The sequence below is a fragment of the Nuphar pumila genome, chromosome 7, assembly GCF_984573655.1.
Source record: "Nuphar pumila chromosome 7, dmNupPumi1.hap1.1, whole genome shotgun sequence".
NCBI lineage: Eukaryota > Viridiplantae > Streptophyta > Magnoliopsida > Nymphaeales > Nymphaeaceae > Nuphar > Nuphar pumila.
Window position 1 is genome coordinate 110,956,402 of NC_143255.1, and position 19,354 is coordinate 110,975,755.

General features: G+C 38.2%; 1 protein-coding gene across 2 annotated transcripts in view; it reads left to right on the forward strand.

Moving 5' to 3' along the window:
* Positions 1–1,640: 1,640 nt before the first annotated feature.
* Positions 1,641–19,354, forward strand: part of LOC149832927 (kinesin-like protein KIN-7D, mitochondrial) — a 31,106-nt gene continuing 13,392 nt past the window's right edge. For both annotated transcript variants that reach the window (XM_090014781.1, XM_090014783.1), the window contains exons 1-16: positions 1,641–2,114; positions 2,205–2,302; positions 3,370–3,459; positions 4,520–4,572; positions 5,161–5,226; positions 5,357–5,410; positions 5,855–5,914; positions 6,451–6,529; positions 7,138–7,205; positions 15,691–15,747; positions 15,820–15,924; positions 16,552–16,656; positions 16,832–16,939; positions 17,082–17,213; positions 17,382–17,564; positions 18,196–18,429. In XM_090014781.1, the coding sequence (XP_089870907.1) occupies positions 1,810–2,114; positions 2,205–2,302; positions 3,370–3,459; positions 4,520–4,572; positions 5,161–5,226; positions 5,357–5,410; positions 5,855–5,914; positions 6,451–6,529; positions 7,138–7,205; positions 15,691–15,747; positions 15,820–15,924; positions 16,552–16,656; positions 16,832–16,939; positions 17,082–17,213; positions 17,382–17,564; positions 18,196–18,429 (1,797 nt within the window). In that variant the 5' untranslated portion in view covers positions 1,641–1,809. The remainder of the gene's footprint in view (positions 2,115–2,204; positions 2,303–3,369; positions 3,460–4,519; positions 4,573–5,160; positions 5,227–5,356; positions 5,411–5,854; positions 5,915–6,450; positions 6,530–7,137; positions 7,206–15,690; positions 15,748–15,819; positions 15,925–16,551; positions 16,657–16,831; positions 16,940–17,081; positions 17,214–17,381; positions 17,565–18,195; positions 18,430–19,354) is intronic.

The window sequence follows — 19,354 nt, forward strand, 5'->3', positions numbered from 1 at the left end:
GGTATGAATGTTGAAAGCTTTTGAAACCAAAACTCCCCCTATTCTCAACTTTTACAAAGAATATTTTTTTTTTATCTTTAAGTAGAAGGACCCTCACATTTTCTTCTTATTATTAATAAAACCAAATAACCAAAATACCCTCAAAGAAAATGAAAAGTAACTTACTAACTCTAACAGAGATTAAACTTCCTTAATGTGGGAAATGTGCTTTTCATATTGGATTGTTTATGGAGCAAACCCTTCCAAGTAGAAGCACAAGTTTTTTTTTTCTACTCTTATACATAACTTCCTGCTTGAGAGTTTGCCCTTATGCTTCCTACTCTTTCAATTATGATTTGCTCAACTAAAATTGATGCACCCAATCTGATATTAACATCATCCATGTCATCTCTAGTTGGAACCTACCATTGTTATAAAAATTGAATTAAATTGGCTGATTCAAATAGAATCAACTCCTTATTCAGACCTTTTTATATATGTTTTTTAAATTTAATTTCTACTTGTTTTTTCAAAAGATCAATTAAATTAGATTCGATTCGATGCAGCTTTTTTTAAATAAAATTTGATTTAAAAACCAATTCAAACAACATTGGACAATGCAAGTTTCAAATCCAGTATAGCCTAACTTGTGACTCCACTTGATCGGAATCAAAATTATAGGATGGTTAGGATCCAGATCCAAGAAGATCCGACCCATTTACAGTCCAAAGTGTCCCATCATTGGGAAATTTGCATTGTGTCAACCTCCCCCCTTTTCATTAGGTAGATGATTAAAGAACCGAATAAGACATTCACGATGGTAGCAGGGCAAAAGTGTGGTTGATGATTAGGTTATCAAAATCAAACCATAATTCCTCCCTTTCGACCCAAACCCAATTAATCAACCATTAGTACTAATCAACGATCCAATTAGGAAAAAGGCAAACTCACATGAGAGAGACGGAAAAGGCAAGCGACAGAGCATGTGCAGCACGGAGTGATCGAGAAGCTTTTGACTGTCCACCTGACCGTTGACCGTACTCTCAACACCCCCCCCTCCCCCCTGGAAATCGTGAGCATGTCTTTCGCTTTACATTGCAAGACACGAGCAAGCCGCGAGGAATTTACCTGATTCCCAAACTACCCTCAAACCTTTTGTCGTCCGACTGCCACTTTTTGTGTAACTGATATCGTAGTTTCGAAAGATACGGAGGGTAATCTTGCGAACCTACTCTTCTACTACCTCAGTTATTATCCGCTGGAGTCAGTTTAGGCGCGCGGTCTTCAAACTTCAAAGTTCAAACTCTGCACGTGCGGGGCCCGCATACCACGTCAGCGCATTTGCCACGTCACCGTTGCCCAGCTGCCGACCGGCGAGCCGTAATACAGGCGTCCCTCTTCTAGCAGAGCGATACCGTAGGCGTCGCACTCGCATGCCTCCGACTGCGAGTGGACCCGAAGTCTCATATTAGACTTTAAAGGGGTCAGACCGGGACCCACATTGCTTCCCGGATGGCCACACTTTCAAGATCGGACGGCGCGGGGTTTACTGCCTTGCAGGAAGTAGGTGAGCGACGAGCGCATGGGGAAAAGATTTGGCCCATCGCTTGATTCCGATTCTTTAGGGAGAGAGGGGTGAGCCATTAGCTTCTGCAACCTCTCTTTCCATCTTCTTCTTCTTCGTCTTCTCTCTTTCTCTCTATCTCATTTATTCCTTTCTTTTCTTTCTCCAAGCGAGAAAGAGAGAGAGAGAGGCCACGTGATAGGTAGTGAGGCGTCCTCTGCAAGCAACTGCCCTAGAAGAGAGAGAGAGAAAGGGAAGGAGGAATCATGGCAGCTTCTTCATCAAGGGCGAGGAGTAGCTCTCCCTTCGGATCCAGGAAGCCCTCCTACTCGTCCTCGTCTTCGTCCTCGTCGCTCATGAACGGGAAGCTCATCCCTCGCTCCTGTGCCTCCTCCGCCTCCTCGCACTTCTTCGGGGGCAGATCCGTCACGCCAAGCCGCGGAAGGAGCGCGAGAACGCCCACGCCGCCGCCGTTCCTTTCGTCGTCGTCGGACGCGCTCGTGGCCGACTCGATGGAGTCGGGGAAGGCCGGCGATAGCATATCGGTGACGGTGAGGTTTCGGCCTCTGAGGTGAGGGATCGAGCTCGGTTTCGGGTGGATCTGCTGGTTTCTTGGGATATCGTCTTGAGATCGTCGTTTTTTTTTTGTTTCTGTGTGCAGTGAGCGGGAGATTCAGCGTGGGGATGAGGTCGCTTGGTACGCGGGCGGGGACAAGATCGTGCGGAATGAGTATAATCCGGCGACGGCATACGCTTTCGGTACTTTTATGCAAATATCTTGCAAATCCCAAATTCACATATGAATGATGTTTTGTTGCCTTGGGCTGTGTTTAATTTGAGTGATTGATGAGAAACATAAAAGAAAAATTCGTCACTTGCAGACCGTGCCTGCATTTGCTTGAGAACGCCGCTTTCATGAATTCTATTAATCCTATTTTTACCATGTTTTGTTGCTTCTGGATGGAATTCATTGCTTAAAATAATGAGAGCTGTAATGTGCATAGCAATTCCCGAACAGAGGGATTGAACAGTTTGAGAATGTGTTAGATTCTATTACATCAGGCTGATTCTTAAGTACAGTGCTGCTGTATGAATGGATAGAAGTGTAAGACATATTGAACGCGTAAATCTGGACGGATCCCCTGTTAATACGGTAGTTTGTTGCAATGACTCTGAGATGTCCATTTTCATTTGGAATGCAGATGATACGAAACCGGATTACTGTTCATATTCCGTAATTGCAACACCTTCGTCACTCTGGAGTCTCACTAGATCCTAAATCCTTGGACTGGGAATTCTCATTGCTCTTCGGCAAATTGGATGTTTGTATGTATATATTTGTAATCATTCAGTATTCAAGTGAAACGAAGTGAAACTTTTGGGAACACATGGATGCAAATCATGCTACTGGAACGTTAACCATATCCAATTATCAGTCGTTCTTGATTTGGATTCTATCAATGTCCTGTGTTTCGACATTGTGTAATCATGTGTTGGCTGTTTGTTGATTCCTCATCACTCGTTCTTCTGCAACCAGCATGGTTAGATGGAAGGCACATAAATGGAAAGAATAGGAGATTGGATTCTGTGCAGAAGAATGGCATATTAAGCATAGCCTCTGGGAGATAATATAAAATGGCTGCATTTGGTTTTCAATATGAGCTACTTCTATGTGATGTTCACGAATTCCTGTCTTTTATGGAGCTTAGGTTCTTATATTGTCAGTTTGCATGCATTTGGTGCCCTTTGACTAGTGTGACTCTGCGTTTGAGGACTTTTGGTTTTGGAAAAGCACTGGTGCTAACATGTTGACTTTGTTATTGCAGATAGAGTGTTTGGACCTTCCGCATCTTCTAAGGCAGTATATGAAGTAGCTGCTAGGCCAGTGGTTAAGGCTGCGATGGAAGGTGTTAATGGTATGTGTTCTCTTTATCAAGTCATTCACTATCCTCGCCTTCTTCTCTTTTCTTTTTTTATGTAATAGCAGGATAACCAGTATATGCTGTTACTGTAAAGGAACTTGAGTGAACATGGTCCACCAAAAAAGAAACTACTACATCCATGGTGCTCACCTCGGTGAAATTATAGGAAATGCACATAGAAGAGGGAGAAGGTCACAGTGACATGGGGAATCACTTAAAGACATTTGTCTGGGCTTATTCTGTTGCTTATGTATACCAGGTGCCTTGATATGGTGACACATTGGTGTCTTCTTTGCTTTTGATTTTTTTTTCTTTTCGCTGTTGAACACTTATATCACATTGATACTCTTTTAGCATACAAAATATAGCTGCTTCTCCAAAAGAATTGTTTATAGAGGGATATGATGCCAGAATAAAAATGGATGCATCCAATAACATGAGTGCTGATAAATGTAGTGTTTTGTCTTTTCCACTTTTCTGTTCCATGCAACATTTACATATTAAGGAACCAAGGAAACTACAACAGTGAATGTTTGAAAAAACAACTCAGTGAACTCACCTATTTATTGGGAAAACATTCTAATGCAGAATGTATTGAATCTTAGCCTTTATTCTAATTTATGCCTAGTGTTGTGGGTTCAACTATGTGAATTCTCAACTTTTTGTTATTCCAAATCCATGTCCTAAATTTTGATGGGGTTAGAAATGATGTTTGGGGACCCTTTTTTCCCCTCACTACTACCTTTTTCAGTGGCCTAGAATAATGCCAATTTTTTTATAATTGAATTTCATAACAATTTTGTGCCATCATTGTTAACTGTTTGGGGCAGTAAAACGTGTGGGTATTGCGTGAATGAATGCTTTATTGTTGTTCAAGTACTATAATGCAAACAGTTCCTTCACACGTAAGTTTACAATAATTATCACTTTGTTGTTGCTTTCAGCATTGATGATTCAAATTCTTGTCTTTTGTACTTGGTTATTCATATTGATTTAATGTTTGAGCTTAGTATCACATTGAAACTAACCGGAAGTATGTTTATTTGAATTCTAGGGACGGTGTTTGCATATGGTGTTACAAGTAGTGGAAAGACACACACAATGCATGTAAGTTTTGTTAGTTGTTATTACATTGTGGTACGATTCTTTTTTGTTTACTGAAAGCAACTGCCAAAGATAGAATGGACTATTATGTATGTCTTTTGAAGCATATGTTAGGTGCTTGATGTTGTTGTGAACGCTAAATACTAATGTGTCACTTTCTTTATTTAAGTGATTTATGATTTTTGTATGTTTTATATCCTTCCTTTTAATGGTGTAAGTGGTAGAGGCGAATACATTAATCATTTTTAAGTTGTGTCATTTTGGATATTGTATATACCATTGAAGACCATCTATATGACTGTTTGCCTTATCTTTATGTCTTTTTACTTTGAATTAAAGTAAAGCTAATGTTAAGTTTATTCTATTTTATATGACGTCTATCCCGTGAGTGCTAGTGCTTATGCTTGTATGAATTTAAAGAATCCTTGACAACTTTCATTCATTGTTATCAGCATTAGTATGGTCTTTCCTATTTTTGTATTTTTTTCATGATAATTGGAGATTATTTTCTTCCATTTTCTTCAGATTTTTCATATATTAACTTAAAGTTTTGTGCTGTTCATATTTCTAATTTATTTCTTTAAAATTCAGGGCGATCAAAATTCCCCAGGAATCATACCATTGGCAATCAAGGATGTCTTTAGTATTATCCAAGATGTAAGAATCACATGTTTGATCATCTTGGTTTCCTGGTTTCATTTGAAACACTAGTATGATTGATTTTGATTTAAAGCATGGAAACATGCATGATTTTCTAACTTATGGTATGGAATGGAGCTGTTCACAGACACCTGGAAGTGAGTTTTTGCTTCGGGTCTCCTATCTTGAAATCTACAATGAGGTTGGTTTTGTTTTAAATGTTTATTTTATTTTTTATTTTCATTGTTATTGTTTTTAATTTTTAGTGGCCATTAAATATTTACTAATTTTCATAATTGTTAAGGTCATTCCTATCTGGTTTTCTATATGGGATGGTAGCTTGTGGCCTGCAATCTAGCTTACCCCAGCGTTGTGGTGCTGTCTCGGTTGGAATGATCCAACATGAGCACATTGGGGTCCAAGGTCATCTGCAACCTGCACATGGTCCCTGATGACTTTGGTTGAACTATCATTCCACATGTTGGTCTACTGAAAGTTCCTCTGGCTATATTCTTGGATCTAATCACTTTGTCATGTTGCCTTATTTAGATTGTCCCTACTCAATAATTCTCCTAAAAAACATTCATGTTTTCATGTTTCCAACAATTGGCTAATATAATATTCGGCATTCACCTTTTTGCTTCAGGTTATCAATGATCTGCTTGATCCTACAGGGCAAAACTTGAGGGTCAGGGAGGATGCCCAGGTGTGAAGCAAAGTGAAATCTGTTGTCAGTTTGTTCTTGGGCTTTTTTGATAACAATGCTTTAGTTTCCAATGATTTCTTTGCCTTTTTTTTTCACTGTCAAATTGCTGTGGATAACCGTCTTGTTGCAATTTGAGATTTTTAGCTGATCAAGTTAAAAGATATCTGAAATGTTTAGATTGTTTTTTATTCAATCATATGTCTAGTTTTTTTTAGATATCATCTTCTCATTCAGTTTTTTAGTTTCTATCATTCCTATGTGTAGTGCCTTGCTTTCCATCCTTGCGAAAGTGTGCTGCTTATTGTTGTCATGTCATTTATTGCCACTTCACAAAAGCTTGAGAATTTTTTACCCTGTTGAACACAGATTTTCATTTGTTGTTTATGTTTTTCTTAGATATGATTCAACAATTTTGTGCTTGGGTGAAGCATGCTTCTTGTTTCTTGTTTCTTGTGGTCAGACATACCCTGTTGCTCATCTTTGTTATTTTAATATGTTCATGATGAGTCCTTAGTTCTATTTCTAATCTTGTGTAGGGAACATATGTTGAAGGAATAAAAGAGGAAGTTGTCCTGTCTCCTGGACATGCACTTTCCTTCATTGCTGCTGGTGAAGGTATTTTATGTGTCATTATGTTAGCACTGACTGCCTTATAGATAGTCTGCACAATTCTGACCAATGAAGCGCTTATCATTCCATTTCCTTTTTTTAAGATTGTTGGATGTGTTTGTGTCTCAATCATTTTCATGTGTTAGGCAACTGGATGTCTTAAATACAAAAAATGTTGACAATTGTGAAAAAGGCTGCAATTACAAGTGTCATGCTATTATCACTTTGACGTTCTCCTTTTGGATTCTATATTGTGTTCAAATTTCAAAGATTAAAATCTGTGATCTTCTTTTAAGAGTAACCCTGAATAGATGTATGCTTGGACAAATCTTGATAGAAAAAAAATGAAGCCTGCTCCACACTTGTGACCTAATAGCTTTTCATAGGTCTTTCTAACATATGTATTGCATGCCCCGTTCATGATCTTGTGTTGCATTTCCTTATGGTATTGGTGGGATTGATTTCTTGTTATGCTTTTTCAGAAGGCAAATTTTTCATGCCGTTACTATCATTTTGGGCTGTGTAGAATCCCAATTTAATTGCTTGGGTCTTTCTTGTGTCCAATTTTCATCTCTGATTGTTTCTTTGTTTGCATGCCTCCTTATCACATGCAGAGCACCGCCATGTTGGCTCAAATAACTTTAACTTACTGAGTAGCCGAAGCCACACAATTTTCACCCTGGTATGCAATTGCTTCTGCAAATATGTATCTTTTTCTGTTTGCTTTTGTATTATTATTTGTGTACATTTTTATTGCATTTTTTTCTTTTTATTTCCATTCATTAATCTCAGCACTTTTTATTTGCTCAATATTATTCTCTTGTTCACTTTTAAGATGGAAATCTTTGGGGAAAAAAGCATCTTAGTTTATATTTTTTTTATGGTCTTATGAGATACTAGTTTAGCCACTTTTGTTTAGTAATTTTCAATCTTAATGTTAAAGGTCAGTCATTGAGGGTACTGAAAGGAAATCTTCTAGCAGAATGCTGCCTTGTACAAAATCTTGTAGCACCTTTACTAAATAAGAGGTATGGTACACTTTGGAGAAAACTGCTTTTCCTCTGAGCAGGCAGTGCACCACTGAGACCGGATTCTGAAACGCAGGACAGTCGTGATATATTTTCTTGTTTGTTTTCTGGTTATATTTGTTACGGAAGTAATGAAGGCACCGAACCCTAGGTAGAGAGAGAGAGAGAGAGAGAGAGAGCTGCAAGTAATCAATCTTCTTAATTATGATTAGGGCTTCTCTCTATATTAAATAGAGAGAGGCTGAAAAGAGTAGTTACATTTAAGTCTACTATAAAATCAAAAATTCAAATAGCATCTAATATATAAAACGACTTAACTTAAAACCACCTATTTACTTAAAACCACCTATTCTCAACACTCCCCCTCAAGCTGGAGCATAGATATCAATCATGCTTAGCTTGTCACAACATTTTGAGAAATTTGGTCTAGCAAGAGGTTTTGTAAACATATCTGCAACTTGGTCTTCAGACTTAAGGTATTTGGTAGTGATATGACCAGCTTGAACCATATCTCTTACATAGTGGCAATCAACCTCAATGTGCTTTGTTCTCTTATGAAATACAGGATTGTTCGCTATATATGTTGCCGCTTTATTATCACACATCATGGTCATGGGAGAAGAAACTTTCACCTGAAGATCATTAAGAATAGTACGAACCCATATCAATTCAGCAGCTGTTTGGGCCATAGCCCGATATTCATATTCTGCACTTACCTAGAAACAACATTTTGTTTCTTACTTTTCCAAGAGATCAAGTTGTCTCCCAGAAACACACAGAAACCTGTGGTAGATTTTCTATCCACTACAGATCCTGCATAGTCAGCATCAGAATAGGCCACTATCTCCAGATTTTCACTTTTTCTGAACAATAACCCCTTTCCAGGAGAAGATTTTAGGTATCTGAGAATCATAATAGCGGCATTCCAGTGTACCTCAGTTGGTTTGGCCATAAACTGACTAACTTTGCTTACAGCTAAAGCAATATCCGGCCTAGTCACAGTTACATACAGTAGCTTCCCTACTAGGGAACAATAGCTCTTGCTATCAACCAGTTTTGACCCTTCTTCAAACAACTGAACTTTATGGTCCATGGGAATATTTGCTAGTTTAGCTCCCAACATTCCCGTTTCCTTTAATAAGTCAAGAACATACTTCCGTTGAGACAAAACCATCCCTTCACGGCTCCTGGCAACTTCTATACCCAGAAAATACCTGAGTGAACCAAGGTCTTTTGTAACAAAGTGTTTTTGAAGATGAGCCTTTGTGGCTTCAATAGCTTTCACATCATTTCCTGTAAGAATGATGTCATCCACATATACCACCATAACAACTATGTCAGAGCTAGTTTTCTTTATAAAAAGTGTATGATCTGCTGCTGATCTATTAAAGCCAAACCGTGACATCACTTCAAACAATTTTTGAAACCATGCACGAGGACTTTGTTTCAGGCCATAAATCGCCTTTTTCAATCTACACACCTTCTGACACTCTCCCTCAACCTCGAATCCTGGAGGTTGTTGCATGTAAACGGTCTCAGATAGATCCCCATATAGAAATGCATTTTTCACATCTAACTGGTACAAGCTCCAACCATGCTGAACAGCTACTGAGAGAACAAGACGGATGGTACCCATCCGTGCAACAGGAGAAAAAGTTTCAAAGAAGTCAATTCCATATGTCTGAGTATACCCTTTCGCGACTAATCTGGCCTTGTACCTTTCAATAGAACCATCAGCTTTGTACTTTATTGTATATACCCATTTACATCCAACAATGTCAGCACCTGCTGGGGAATCGACTAGATCCCAGGTATGCTGAGATACTAAAGCTGTCATTTCTTCGTGCATAGCCTGCTTCCAGCGAGTATCAAGTTCGGCCTGTTGATAGTTCAGAGGAATAGTTTCAGCAGATAAGGCTGAAATAAAAGACTTCATCTGATGTCCAATTCTGGCATGGGAGACAAAATGAGATATGGGATATAAGGTACATTGTCTTGTCCCCTTTCGTAGAGCAATAGGCCTGTTATCATCATCCTGAAGATCACGATTGTCAGTAGAACTTACCTCAGGAGAAGAAGAAGATGAAGGCTCTTGCGGAAGTGGAACTCTACGCACATATACCAATGGAGGATTATTAAATCTGGAGGAGGATAAAGTTTGGTTCGGTAATGAGGGCACAGATTCCAAAGGAAAAGGAGGTATAGGTAATGGAAAAGACTCAGCTGGATCAACCTGCAGCGGGGAACCGGAAATAGAGTAATATGGAGAGGATTCCAGGAAAGATACATCCGCACTGACATACTCTCGGCGAGAAATGGGATCATAACATCGATAGCCCTTTTGATTTTTGGGATAACCGATAAATATACATTTTGTAGCTTGAGCGGCTAATTTAGCACGGTCAGGGCCAAGTTTGTGTACAAAACAAACACATCCAAATATTTTTGGGGATAAGGAAAAAAGTGGAGCATCAGGTTTTAGGATATGTAATGGAATGTGATCACCCACAGAAGACGAAGGCATGCGGTTGATCAGATAGCAAGCAGTGGTAATCGCATCACCCCAATATATCGCAGGAACATTGGATTGAATCATAATGGTCCTGGCAACATCAAGTAGGTGCCGATGTTTTCGCTCAGCCACCCCATTTTGTTGAGATGAATAGGCACAGGAAGTTTGTGGTTGGATGCTATGATCTTGGTAAAATTGTAACAGACCTTTTGATTTAAACTCGAGAGCATTATCAGTGCGAACAATCTTGACAATAGAGTCAAACTGAGTTCTTATTTCAAGAATTAGGGATTTAATAATACTTGGAACTTCAGATCGTTCTTTTATTAAAAAAACCCATGACAACTTAGAGAAAGCATCAACAATAACAAGATAATAACGACACTGAGTCCTAGTAGGAATCTTACTAGGACCCCATACATCTGCATGAAGAAGTTCAAAAACTTTATTACTAGACTGACTCTGACTCGAAGGGAACGAACTTCGATGATGCTTGCCCAATTGACATGCTTCATACTGAAGCGATGTGGTGGAAGGAATCTGAGGAAAGACCGACCGAAGCTTTGACAATGAGGGATGACCAAGACGACGATGCCACTGAATAGGACTGAATGACTGTTCCACTGCAGCATGAACAGTACCCATTGGATGATGTAGGTAGTAAATTCCATTTTCTTCATAGCCTCCACCAATCTTCTTCCCCGTCAGCAAATCCTGAAACTGACAACCCATTGGATCAAATATTACTCTAGAGTTTTGTTCTTTTATAAGGCAACTAACAGAGAGTAAACTTTGAGGAAATCGGAGCATGAAGAGCATTTTTCAACTGTAATGATGAGGAGATAGAAATATTTCCCTGACCAACAACCGGGGAGGATCTCCCATCGGCTAAGGAGACTCCAAGCTGAGCCTTGATATCCTTTAGATCTGAAAAAACACGTGAATTTCCACATAAATGTCTGGAAGCACCAGAGTCAATACCCACTTACTATTAGTCGGATGAAGATGATTTCCGGTTGAATATGCAACACCAACAACAGGAGGAGTGGAACTCAAAGGTCGAAGAGCTATCAGCTCATCATATTCCGCACGACTAAGGGTGATACTACTTTCATTGTCAGCGATATTCTTTTGTACATTTGTTGTCTCGGTAGTAGTCACATTTGCTTTAGGAGAATATAACTTTGATGAAGAAGAGGTTGGCCGACCTTGCTTATCCCAGCAGCGATCTTCTAAATGTCCAGATTTCCACAGAATGTGCATTGAAGCTTTCCTCTGCCTCCCATACCACGTCCACGACCTCGGCCTCTGATATTCGGAATATTTCCACGCCCATAACCGGATGAGACAACAAGGGCAAATGACTGAGTCACAGGCTGAGATTGTGGAAGAGAGATAGCTAGTCTACTCAGACGATTGTATGCATAAGCAAGAGTAGGAACATCTGATCCAGTCAACATTTGAACTTTTGCAACAGAAAAATCTGAAGAGAGACCGGTAAGAAAACGAGCAACCATGGTTTGTTCTTGATGATCCTTCTGCTTCGAGCAACACAGAGACCTGTGAGCATTAAGTCTTTCAAACGCAGCTTTGACAGAGGCATAGTACTGGGCTAAGGTCTGATCTCCCTGCTGCAAATTATATATCTCCTGTTCGACCTGTAGGATACGACTTACATTCGTTTCTTGTGAGTATGTATCACGAAGATTGTCCCACATTAGTTTGGCTGTATTATAGTAAATCAATCCATCTGCAATATGGGGTTCGACACTATTCATGATCCATGACATAACTATGTCATTATCTTCATCCCAAGTAACATATTTTCCCAATTTTTCAGTGGGTCCATCTTCCAACAAAATATGTTTTCGACGATGGTCAGATACCGACATCATAAACGTTCTGGACCATCTGACATAGTTGGTTTCATTCAATCTTACAGAAGACCCGTACGAAAAAGGATTGGCAAATGCTTTATATTCTCCAATATGTTCCAATTTGGAATCACATTTTGAAGTTTCAGCCATACTAAAAATTATACTTCTGTTTCAGCAGGGACAGATTTCAATAACTTGTGTTCCACTCACACAACAGCAGCTGTTAAAAAAAACAACGACAACAAGGTACAACAGGCCAGAAGAAGAGTATTTTCCCAGTACAGCAAGGGAGTCAAGCCTGCAATTTCTGCTACAGTAGTGGACAACAGACCACACACATGAATATTGAACAGCTGCACACACATATGAGTCAATCACGCATCATCCATAACCAACGACCAGCATCTATCCTCCACACAGACTCCCTCAACAACAACACAACTGATAATTTTCATCACAGTAGATAAAACCAACTTGCTGTTTCTACTGATCACGACAGAAAAAAAAATAAAGATAGATGCTGTATTCACGCCAACAGTGCAATCACGACAGTAAATAGATTAACGACAGCCTGAAGAATCACAGCAATCACGACAGCATGCTGTAAATCACGACTGCTAACAAACAAGAGGTTCATTTCTTCAAAGGACAACCAACCATACGAAGGTAATCAATCACGACAGAGGCACGATAGCCATACGAAGGTAAACAATGTTATCAGCTGCTAAATAAAAAAAAAACAGCAGATCTCGATCAAGAGAAAAGGGGGTTACTGCTGCCAGACCTGAAGAGCCCTTCCACGTTGTTCATTAGATCTGATAACAGATCTGGGCCAGATCTGTCATCAGATCAAAAAAAAATAAGACCACACCTGGTTTGAGATCGTTGCAGCAGATCACGCTCCTGATGTAGGTCACGCTCCTGGTGTGGATCACGCTCCTAGGATCGTAGGCTTTGATACCATGTTACGGAAGTAATGAAGGCACCAAACCCTAGGTAGAGAGAGATAGATAGAGATAGAGATAGAGATAGAGAGAGAGAGAGAGAGAGAGAGAGAGAGAGAGAGACGGCTGCAAGTAATCAATCTTCTTAATTATGATTAGGGCTTCTCTCTATATTAAATAGAGAGAGGCTGAAAAGAGTAGTTACATTTAAGTCTACTATAAAATCAAAAATTCAAATAGCATCTAATATATAAAACGACTTAACTTAAAAGCACCTATTTACTTAAAACCACCTATTCTCAACAATATTTAATATTCAAAACTCGATTATATGTTTCAAAACTAAGAAATACTTTCTGTTGGGTTATTCGGTGCACCATATGTTTAAATTTCTTGGTATTTTTTGAAATTTCAGTTTATAAGTAGTCCATATGTTCTCTGTCCTAAACTTCCCTTATTTTATTCTGTTGGTATTTGCTGTCTTTGATAGCAAACATCATCTTTTCTTTGTCGTCTGGTTCTTCATGCGTATTTGATAAAACACACCATATATGATATACACGAAGGGATGAAAGAATGATGCACATGCGATTTATTCCACAATATATATTGTTGCATTTTATTTTTTCAACTGTGGAAACCTTTAATTATGAGGACATATTTGAAAAGATTAACTGAAAAAAAAGAGGAAAAAAGAGATGTCCTTCTTGATCATAACCATGTTAGTGTGTTAAAAGTCAATGGAAGTTCCAAGAAGCAATCAATACTCAAGAGTCATGTAACTGTAGCTGCTATTTCTAGGTGTTGATGTCTGCAAATCAGGTGGTCTGGCCATGCAGGCTTCGACATTTCAACATGGCTTGGTAGAGGTCTCTAAGTGCTGTTGCATCATTCCTTGTACTTGTATTTAGATGTCTGTTAAAACCTTTGGTTCTTGGTTAAAGGATAATGTGCTATTCTCTTGATGGTTACAGGTTTTCTGCTTGAAATATCTTGGGCTTTCATTACACAGAATTCTTGATTGAGTTTCACAATTCCCAACTTTTCTAAGCTATTGTGAGGAATTTCTATATGTCAATGGTTCGGTATCCATGGTCATGAGGGTCTTATCCTATGTCACACGGACTCGGCTAGGGAGGCGCCACACCCGAGTCGACATGCCCCAACACGGGTGCGGACACGGCCCGGGCTCGGTCAACGCCGGGTCGGACTCGGTCAACGCCGGGTCGGACTCGGTCAACGCCGGGCCGGACTCGGTCAACGCTGAGTCGGACTTGGTCAACGAGTCGAGGCCGAGTCCGTCCTTGTTTTGGACTCGGTCAATGTTGACTAAGTCCATAAATGTTCATTTTAGGGCAAAAAACAAAAAAATTGATCTTTTTATATATATTTTTAATATATATATATATATATATATATATATATATATATAGCATGAGTCTCAAACATAAGCCCCAGAAAAAAAAATTATTCTTAAATATTATCATTTAATTCTCTCTCTCAATCTTAAAAGCTAATAAATTCTCATCCACGAGTACCAACACTTTTCATCCACCCAGTTCTCTCTCTTATAAAAGCTAATGAATTCTCATCCACGAGTAGCAACACTTTCTCATCCACCGAGATCTCTCTCTCTCTCTCTCTTTTTCAAATCTAGCTTTGAAAAATTAAAAGATTTTAATGCTTTTAATTAATGTTATGAATTTTAGCAAAACTGCAAAAGATGTTTAATGCATTTACCAGAACCTGCTTTTAGTTAATGCTTTTAATTAATACCTTGATGATGTTTTATTCCCATGGTAGCTAAGACTCTGCCGAGTCAATGATAAACTCAGCCGAGTTTGGTTCTAACCCAGTTATACTACTATTTTAACTCGGTTAGTTTAGGATCTGAGACAACTCGGAAGAGTCACGAGCCGAGTCCCCGTGTCCAAAATTTATATAGATATATGCACACACTGGATATATATATATATATATATATATATATATATATATATATATATATATATATATATATATATATATATATATATATATATATATAGCCGAGTCCTCGTGTCCAAAACTTTTAAAATTGCGCCGTACCCATGTCGCACCCGCACCCGCACCCGCACCCGCACCCATGTGACATAGGTCTTATCCTATAAAAAAAATGGATCCATGGAAGCAGCAACACTAGTTGATTGTTGTTCCTACTGGGATTAAGGCATTTTTTTTATCTCTGTCCTCCTCTACCTGCTTGGCTTTTGGCAGCATGTTCGTGAAGACAGTCCAAAAGTACTTTATCTGGGCAAGTAAGCTACAGTGATTGAAGTCAGCATATACTTGTTGCATGCTTCATGGTTTATCAACTACTGAAGGTTACAGCTCATGCTCTTGGTTCTATTTCCCTTTGTGCTCATATGGTTGGTGTTTGAATGTTGGCCTTTGCTTATGGTAGATGGTCATTGATAAATATTCACTGACAAATACTATCCAACGGTGCATAAATGCAGCGTGGGATTTGAAATGTAAGACAATAGATAGCTGGTTTATCATTGGTGGTCCTGGTGTACCATCTATGGGTATTTCTGCTTAACAAATCTGTTTTCAAGACTTGTCATCCCTAATCAGTATCAATGAATTGCTGATAATCTAGATTGGAAACATATTATTTTTGCTCACAATTGAAATTAGTTGGAAGGGAATGTAATGTCACAATGTTGTAGGCTAATCTATAGCTTGAATCAGAATGGTTACCTTTTCTTCTAGGAAAAAATTCTAGTGTTAACATTGATTCTGGTGCTTGTGTCTTTTGTTGTAGATGATTGAAAGCAGTGCCCATGGTGATGACTATGATGGGGTTATTTTCTCTCAACTTGTAAGTTTTTCGCTTCTGATTTTAATGAAAACAGTTGTATATCACCGGTACTGATACATCATTTTTCCTTAGAATTTGATTGATTTGGCTGGTTCTGAGAGCTCAAAAACAGAGACAACTGGTCTGCGTAGAAAGGAAGGTTCCTACATAAACAAAAGCTTGTTAACACTAGGAACGGTATGCAGTTCTTATCTCTGGGCTATGACCTTCTTATCACATTGCTGTCCAAATGATCTGTAGTTTGTTTTCCTACTTTACTAAAATTGCTCTTTGTTTCTTATCATGTTTGAGGTCCAATTTTTAATTCCCTGGTACAAACATTTTTACACAATCATTCTTACAAAGTCTTATTGTGGTACTTGTAGTGAATCATGCTCTATTTCTGAATTCAGTTAGTCTTTACACTTTGTTCCTCATAGTTCAGTTTGGAAATATATACTGCTAAAGATTGGAAGCTTTTTCATACTTTTGCCTTTTCTTTTATTAATAATTTGTGATTGTCTGTCTATCATTGGAGGACTATGATTTTGTTTTTGTGAGCATTTTTATTTGATTTATGTTTCTTGCTTCCTGGCATTTTTTCAACGTCTATTTTATTTTCTTGAACAGGTGATCTAAATGCTCTCCATCTAGACTAGTATGTGTTCATATTATGCTCATTAAAAATGGAGTTTCCTGTGTCACCCTTAACTAGTGGGTCTATAGTGACTGTTTGCCAATCTATTTGTTGCAGTTCTATGTATGCTGATATCTATACCTCATTTACAATTAGTCTGACTGGTTGGTCGTATTTGTGTTATTAAGGTTATTGGAAAGCTTAGTGAGGGAAAGGCTTCCCATATTCCTTATCGTGATTCAAAGCTTACTCGCCTTCTTCAGTCATCTCTAAGTGGCCATGGTCATGTATCGGTGAGTTTGTGTTTGCAGATGGTTCTGTTATATATTGATTAATAAGTTGTTTTTTCACCTTTTTTTGACAAAAATTCAGAATTCATGATTCTTCCTTAAGCTAATAAACTGCTTTGATTATTGCATATGATGCATTTTACATTTATGAGAAAATCAATATGTGCGCTGTTTGCAGCTCATTTGCACAGTTACCCCTGCATCAAGTAACATGGAGGAGACACATAATACTCTGAAATTTGCTAGCAGGGCAAAAAGAGTTGAAATTTATGCTTCTCGAAATAGGGTAAAGACTCTGGTTTCCTGTTAGGAATAAATTCTCAATGTGCCTTTGTTTATTTCCTTCTTCTTCCTCGTCTCCTCTTCTTTTTCTGGGTTGGTGAAGTCACGTTCCATGATGACATTGGAAGACTTTTTTGTTTTTCCAGATCATTGATGAAAAGTCTCTTATTAAGAAATACCAAAAAGAAATATCTAGTCTTAAGAAGGAGCTTGATCATCTTAGAAAAGGCATCCTTGTTGGTGTTAATCAGGACGAGATATTGAGCTTAAAGCAAAAGGTGCTTCTAAGATGCTTATTTGTATTGTGTAAAATACTTGTCATTGATTGTTTTCACTTCTGAGCTTTGTATTGCTTATCTTTTCACTTGCTTCTATTCAAAGTTTGTGATCAAGTGCTATGGACTATATTGTCATAAAATTTGATTCTAGTCTTGCTTGTGAAACAGTTGGAAGAAGGTCAAGTTAAGATGCAGTCACGATTGGAGGAGGAAGAGGAGGCTAAGGCTGCACTCATGAGTAGAATTCAACGTTTAACAAAGCTTATACTTGTTTCAACAAAGAACTCAATTCCAGGTTGTTCAAATGATATATCTGGCCATCAACGCCGTCGTTCTTTTGGAGAAGATGATGTACGTTATTCCTCTTTTATCTGGGTTCCAAATTATGTAATGGTTAGAATTAGTAACATGAACAAGTTACAAATACTTGTTATGTTCTCTATTTTGTGTACAAGCAATGCATCATTAAGGTGAAGGGCCTATACCGACAGAATGATGAAAGTGTTAGAAAATACTCAATATGAATCCTTAAAGTGTGATCTTTTTCATGTGTGGAGATCATTGAATTTGTTTTGCATTTTCATAAAATATCTTTATCCTGTTAACAATTTCTGGGTGACCAAGAGATCTGTATCATTTACGATCATGATCGGTCAAATAAAAAAAACAATAAAAGGTACTTCCCTTTTGGTACAGAAACATAGGAAAACACCCAATATGCCATGAGTAGGATCACGTCATTAATCAAATTTTTTATTAGGGCTTTTGTCTTGCAAGTCATTGTGTCTGTTGTGTAATTATCATTTAGGCATGCAAATCTGCTTGTTCCAGAGCACTATACATGCCCCTTGCTAAAAGTGCACTCTCTGCTTCTTGACATGCTTATGATATATGTAGTTTTTTGACTGCTCTTGTGCTATACTGTTACTTGTATTAGTGTTTTTTGCATCAGATACACCTTATCTGTTTATTTTTTTTCCAGAAGCTGGATGTGTTACGTGAGAGTTCTCCACTACTTCTTGAAGGTGAAATCTCCCAAAAGGACTTGCCAAGTTCTGGTGCGCTGGGTCTTACAGATCCAGCTAGTGATTTGAAGAAAAGAAGATCTTTAAGCAGGTGGAATGATGATCAGTTATCTATTGGCAGTTCAATTACTGAATCCAATCAAGCTGGTGAAATTTTTAGTGGGTCAGTCAATGGTTGCAGGCCTTCATCTGTAAGTTCTTCACTCTCTTTTCGCTGCTGACTGTAGAATTTGTTACTTTTCTATTAAACTATTCCACTTGGTGTTCACAAAATGTTGAAGATACAAAAAAAGAAAAAGGTTGTGATTGTCTACAAATGCTTCTACACAAAAGGCACTGTCAAAATGCAGCTGATCGGGGCTCTTTTTTTTTTTCTTGAACGTTTGCATGGCTAATGAACTCCTTCATGGGTCACTTCTTTCAAGGGTCAATCTCTACTATCTTGTCTGATTAGCAATTTAGTCTATGCAAGTTTCATTTTTTTTATAAAATCTTCATTTGGTAGTGACTTGTTTCATTATATCAACTTCGTCATCGTCATTAGGAAGCCATGTACAATCTGAACTGGCATAACCTTTTGAACTTGATTTCTTCTTCCGTTCAGGCCTTATGGTACATCATGTGTCACGCCATGGTCCTCCATGCCCTATTCATTGCTTCCTTTTGTCTTGGTTGGTCACTCTTCTTTTCAACATATCTATGCCATTTCAAGGGACATTTCTTTCATTATATTTTTCTGATGCTAGTTGTAAGTTTATATTAATGTTTATAATTCATATTTCTTTGTTATCCATGCCTTTCATTAACGTACATGTCTTCTTGCATATCACTCATCACAATTCTAGGTCTTATTGTAGTGCTATGAAACAATCCATTTTATTAGAAATGCACTAGCTGTTTGCAGAAGATCATCCTTTTAATGGAGCCTAAGTTTAGCTTATTGTATCTAATCTTTACAAGTTTTCTATCTTAATCGTTTTCTCTTCCTTGCTTCACTCTCTACTTTTTCAAAATTTTCCTGTTGCTTCGCTACAGTGGTATATAATATCATCTTCAAGTATTGTAAGAAAATATATGACCATCTTCAAACAGTGTAGACAAAAGCACCACTACTTT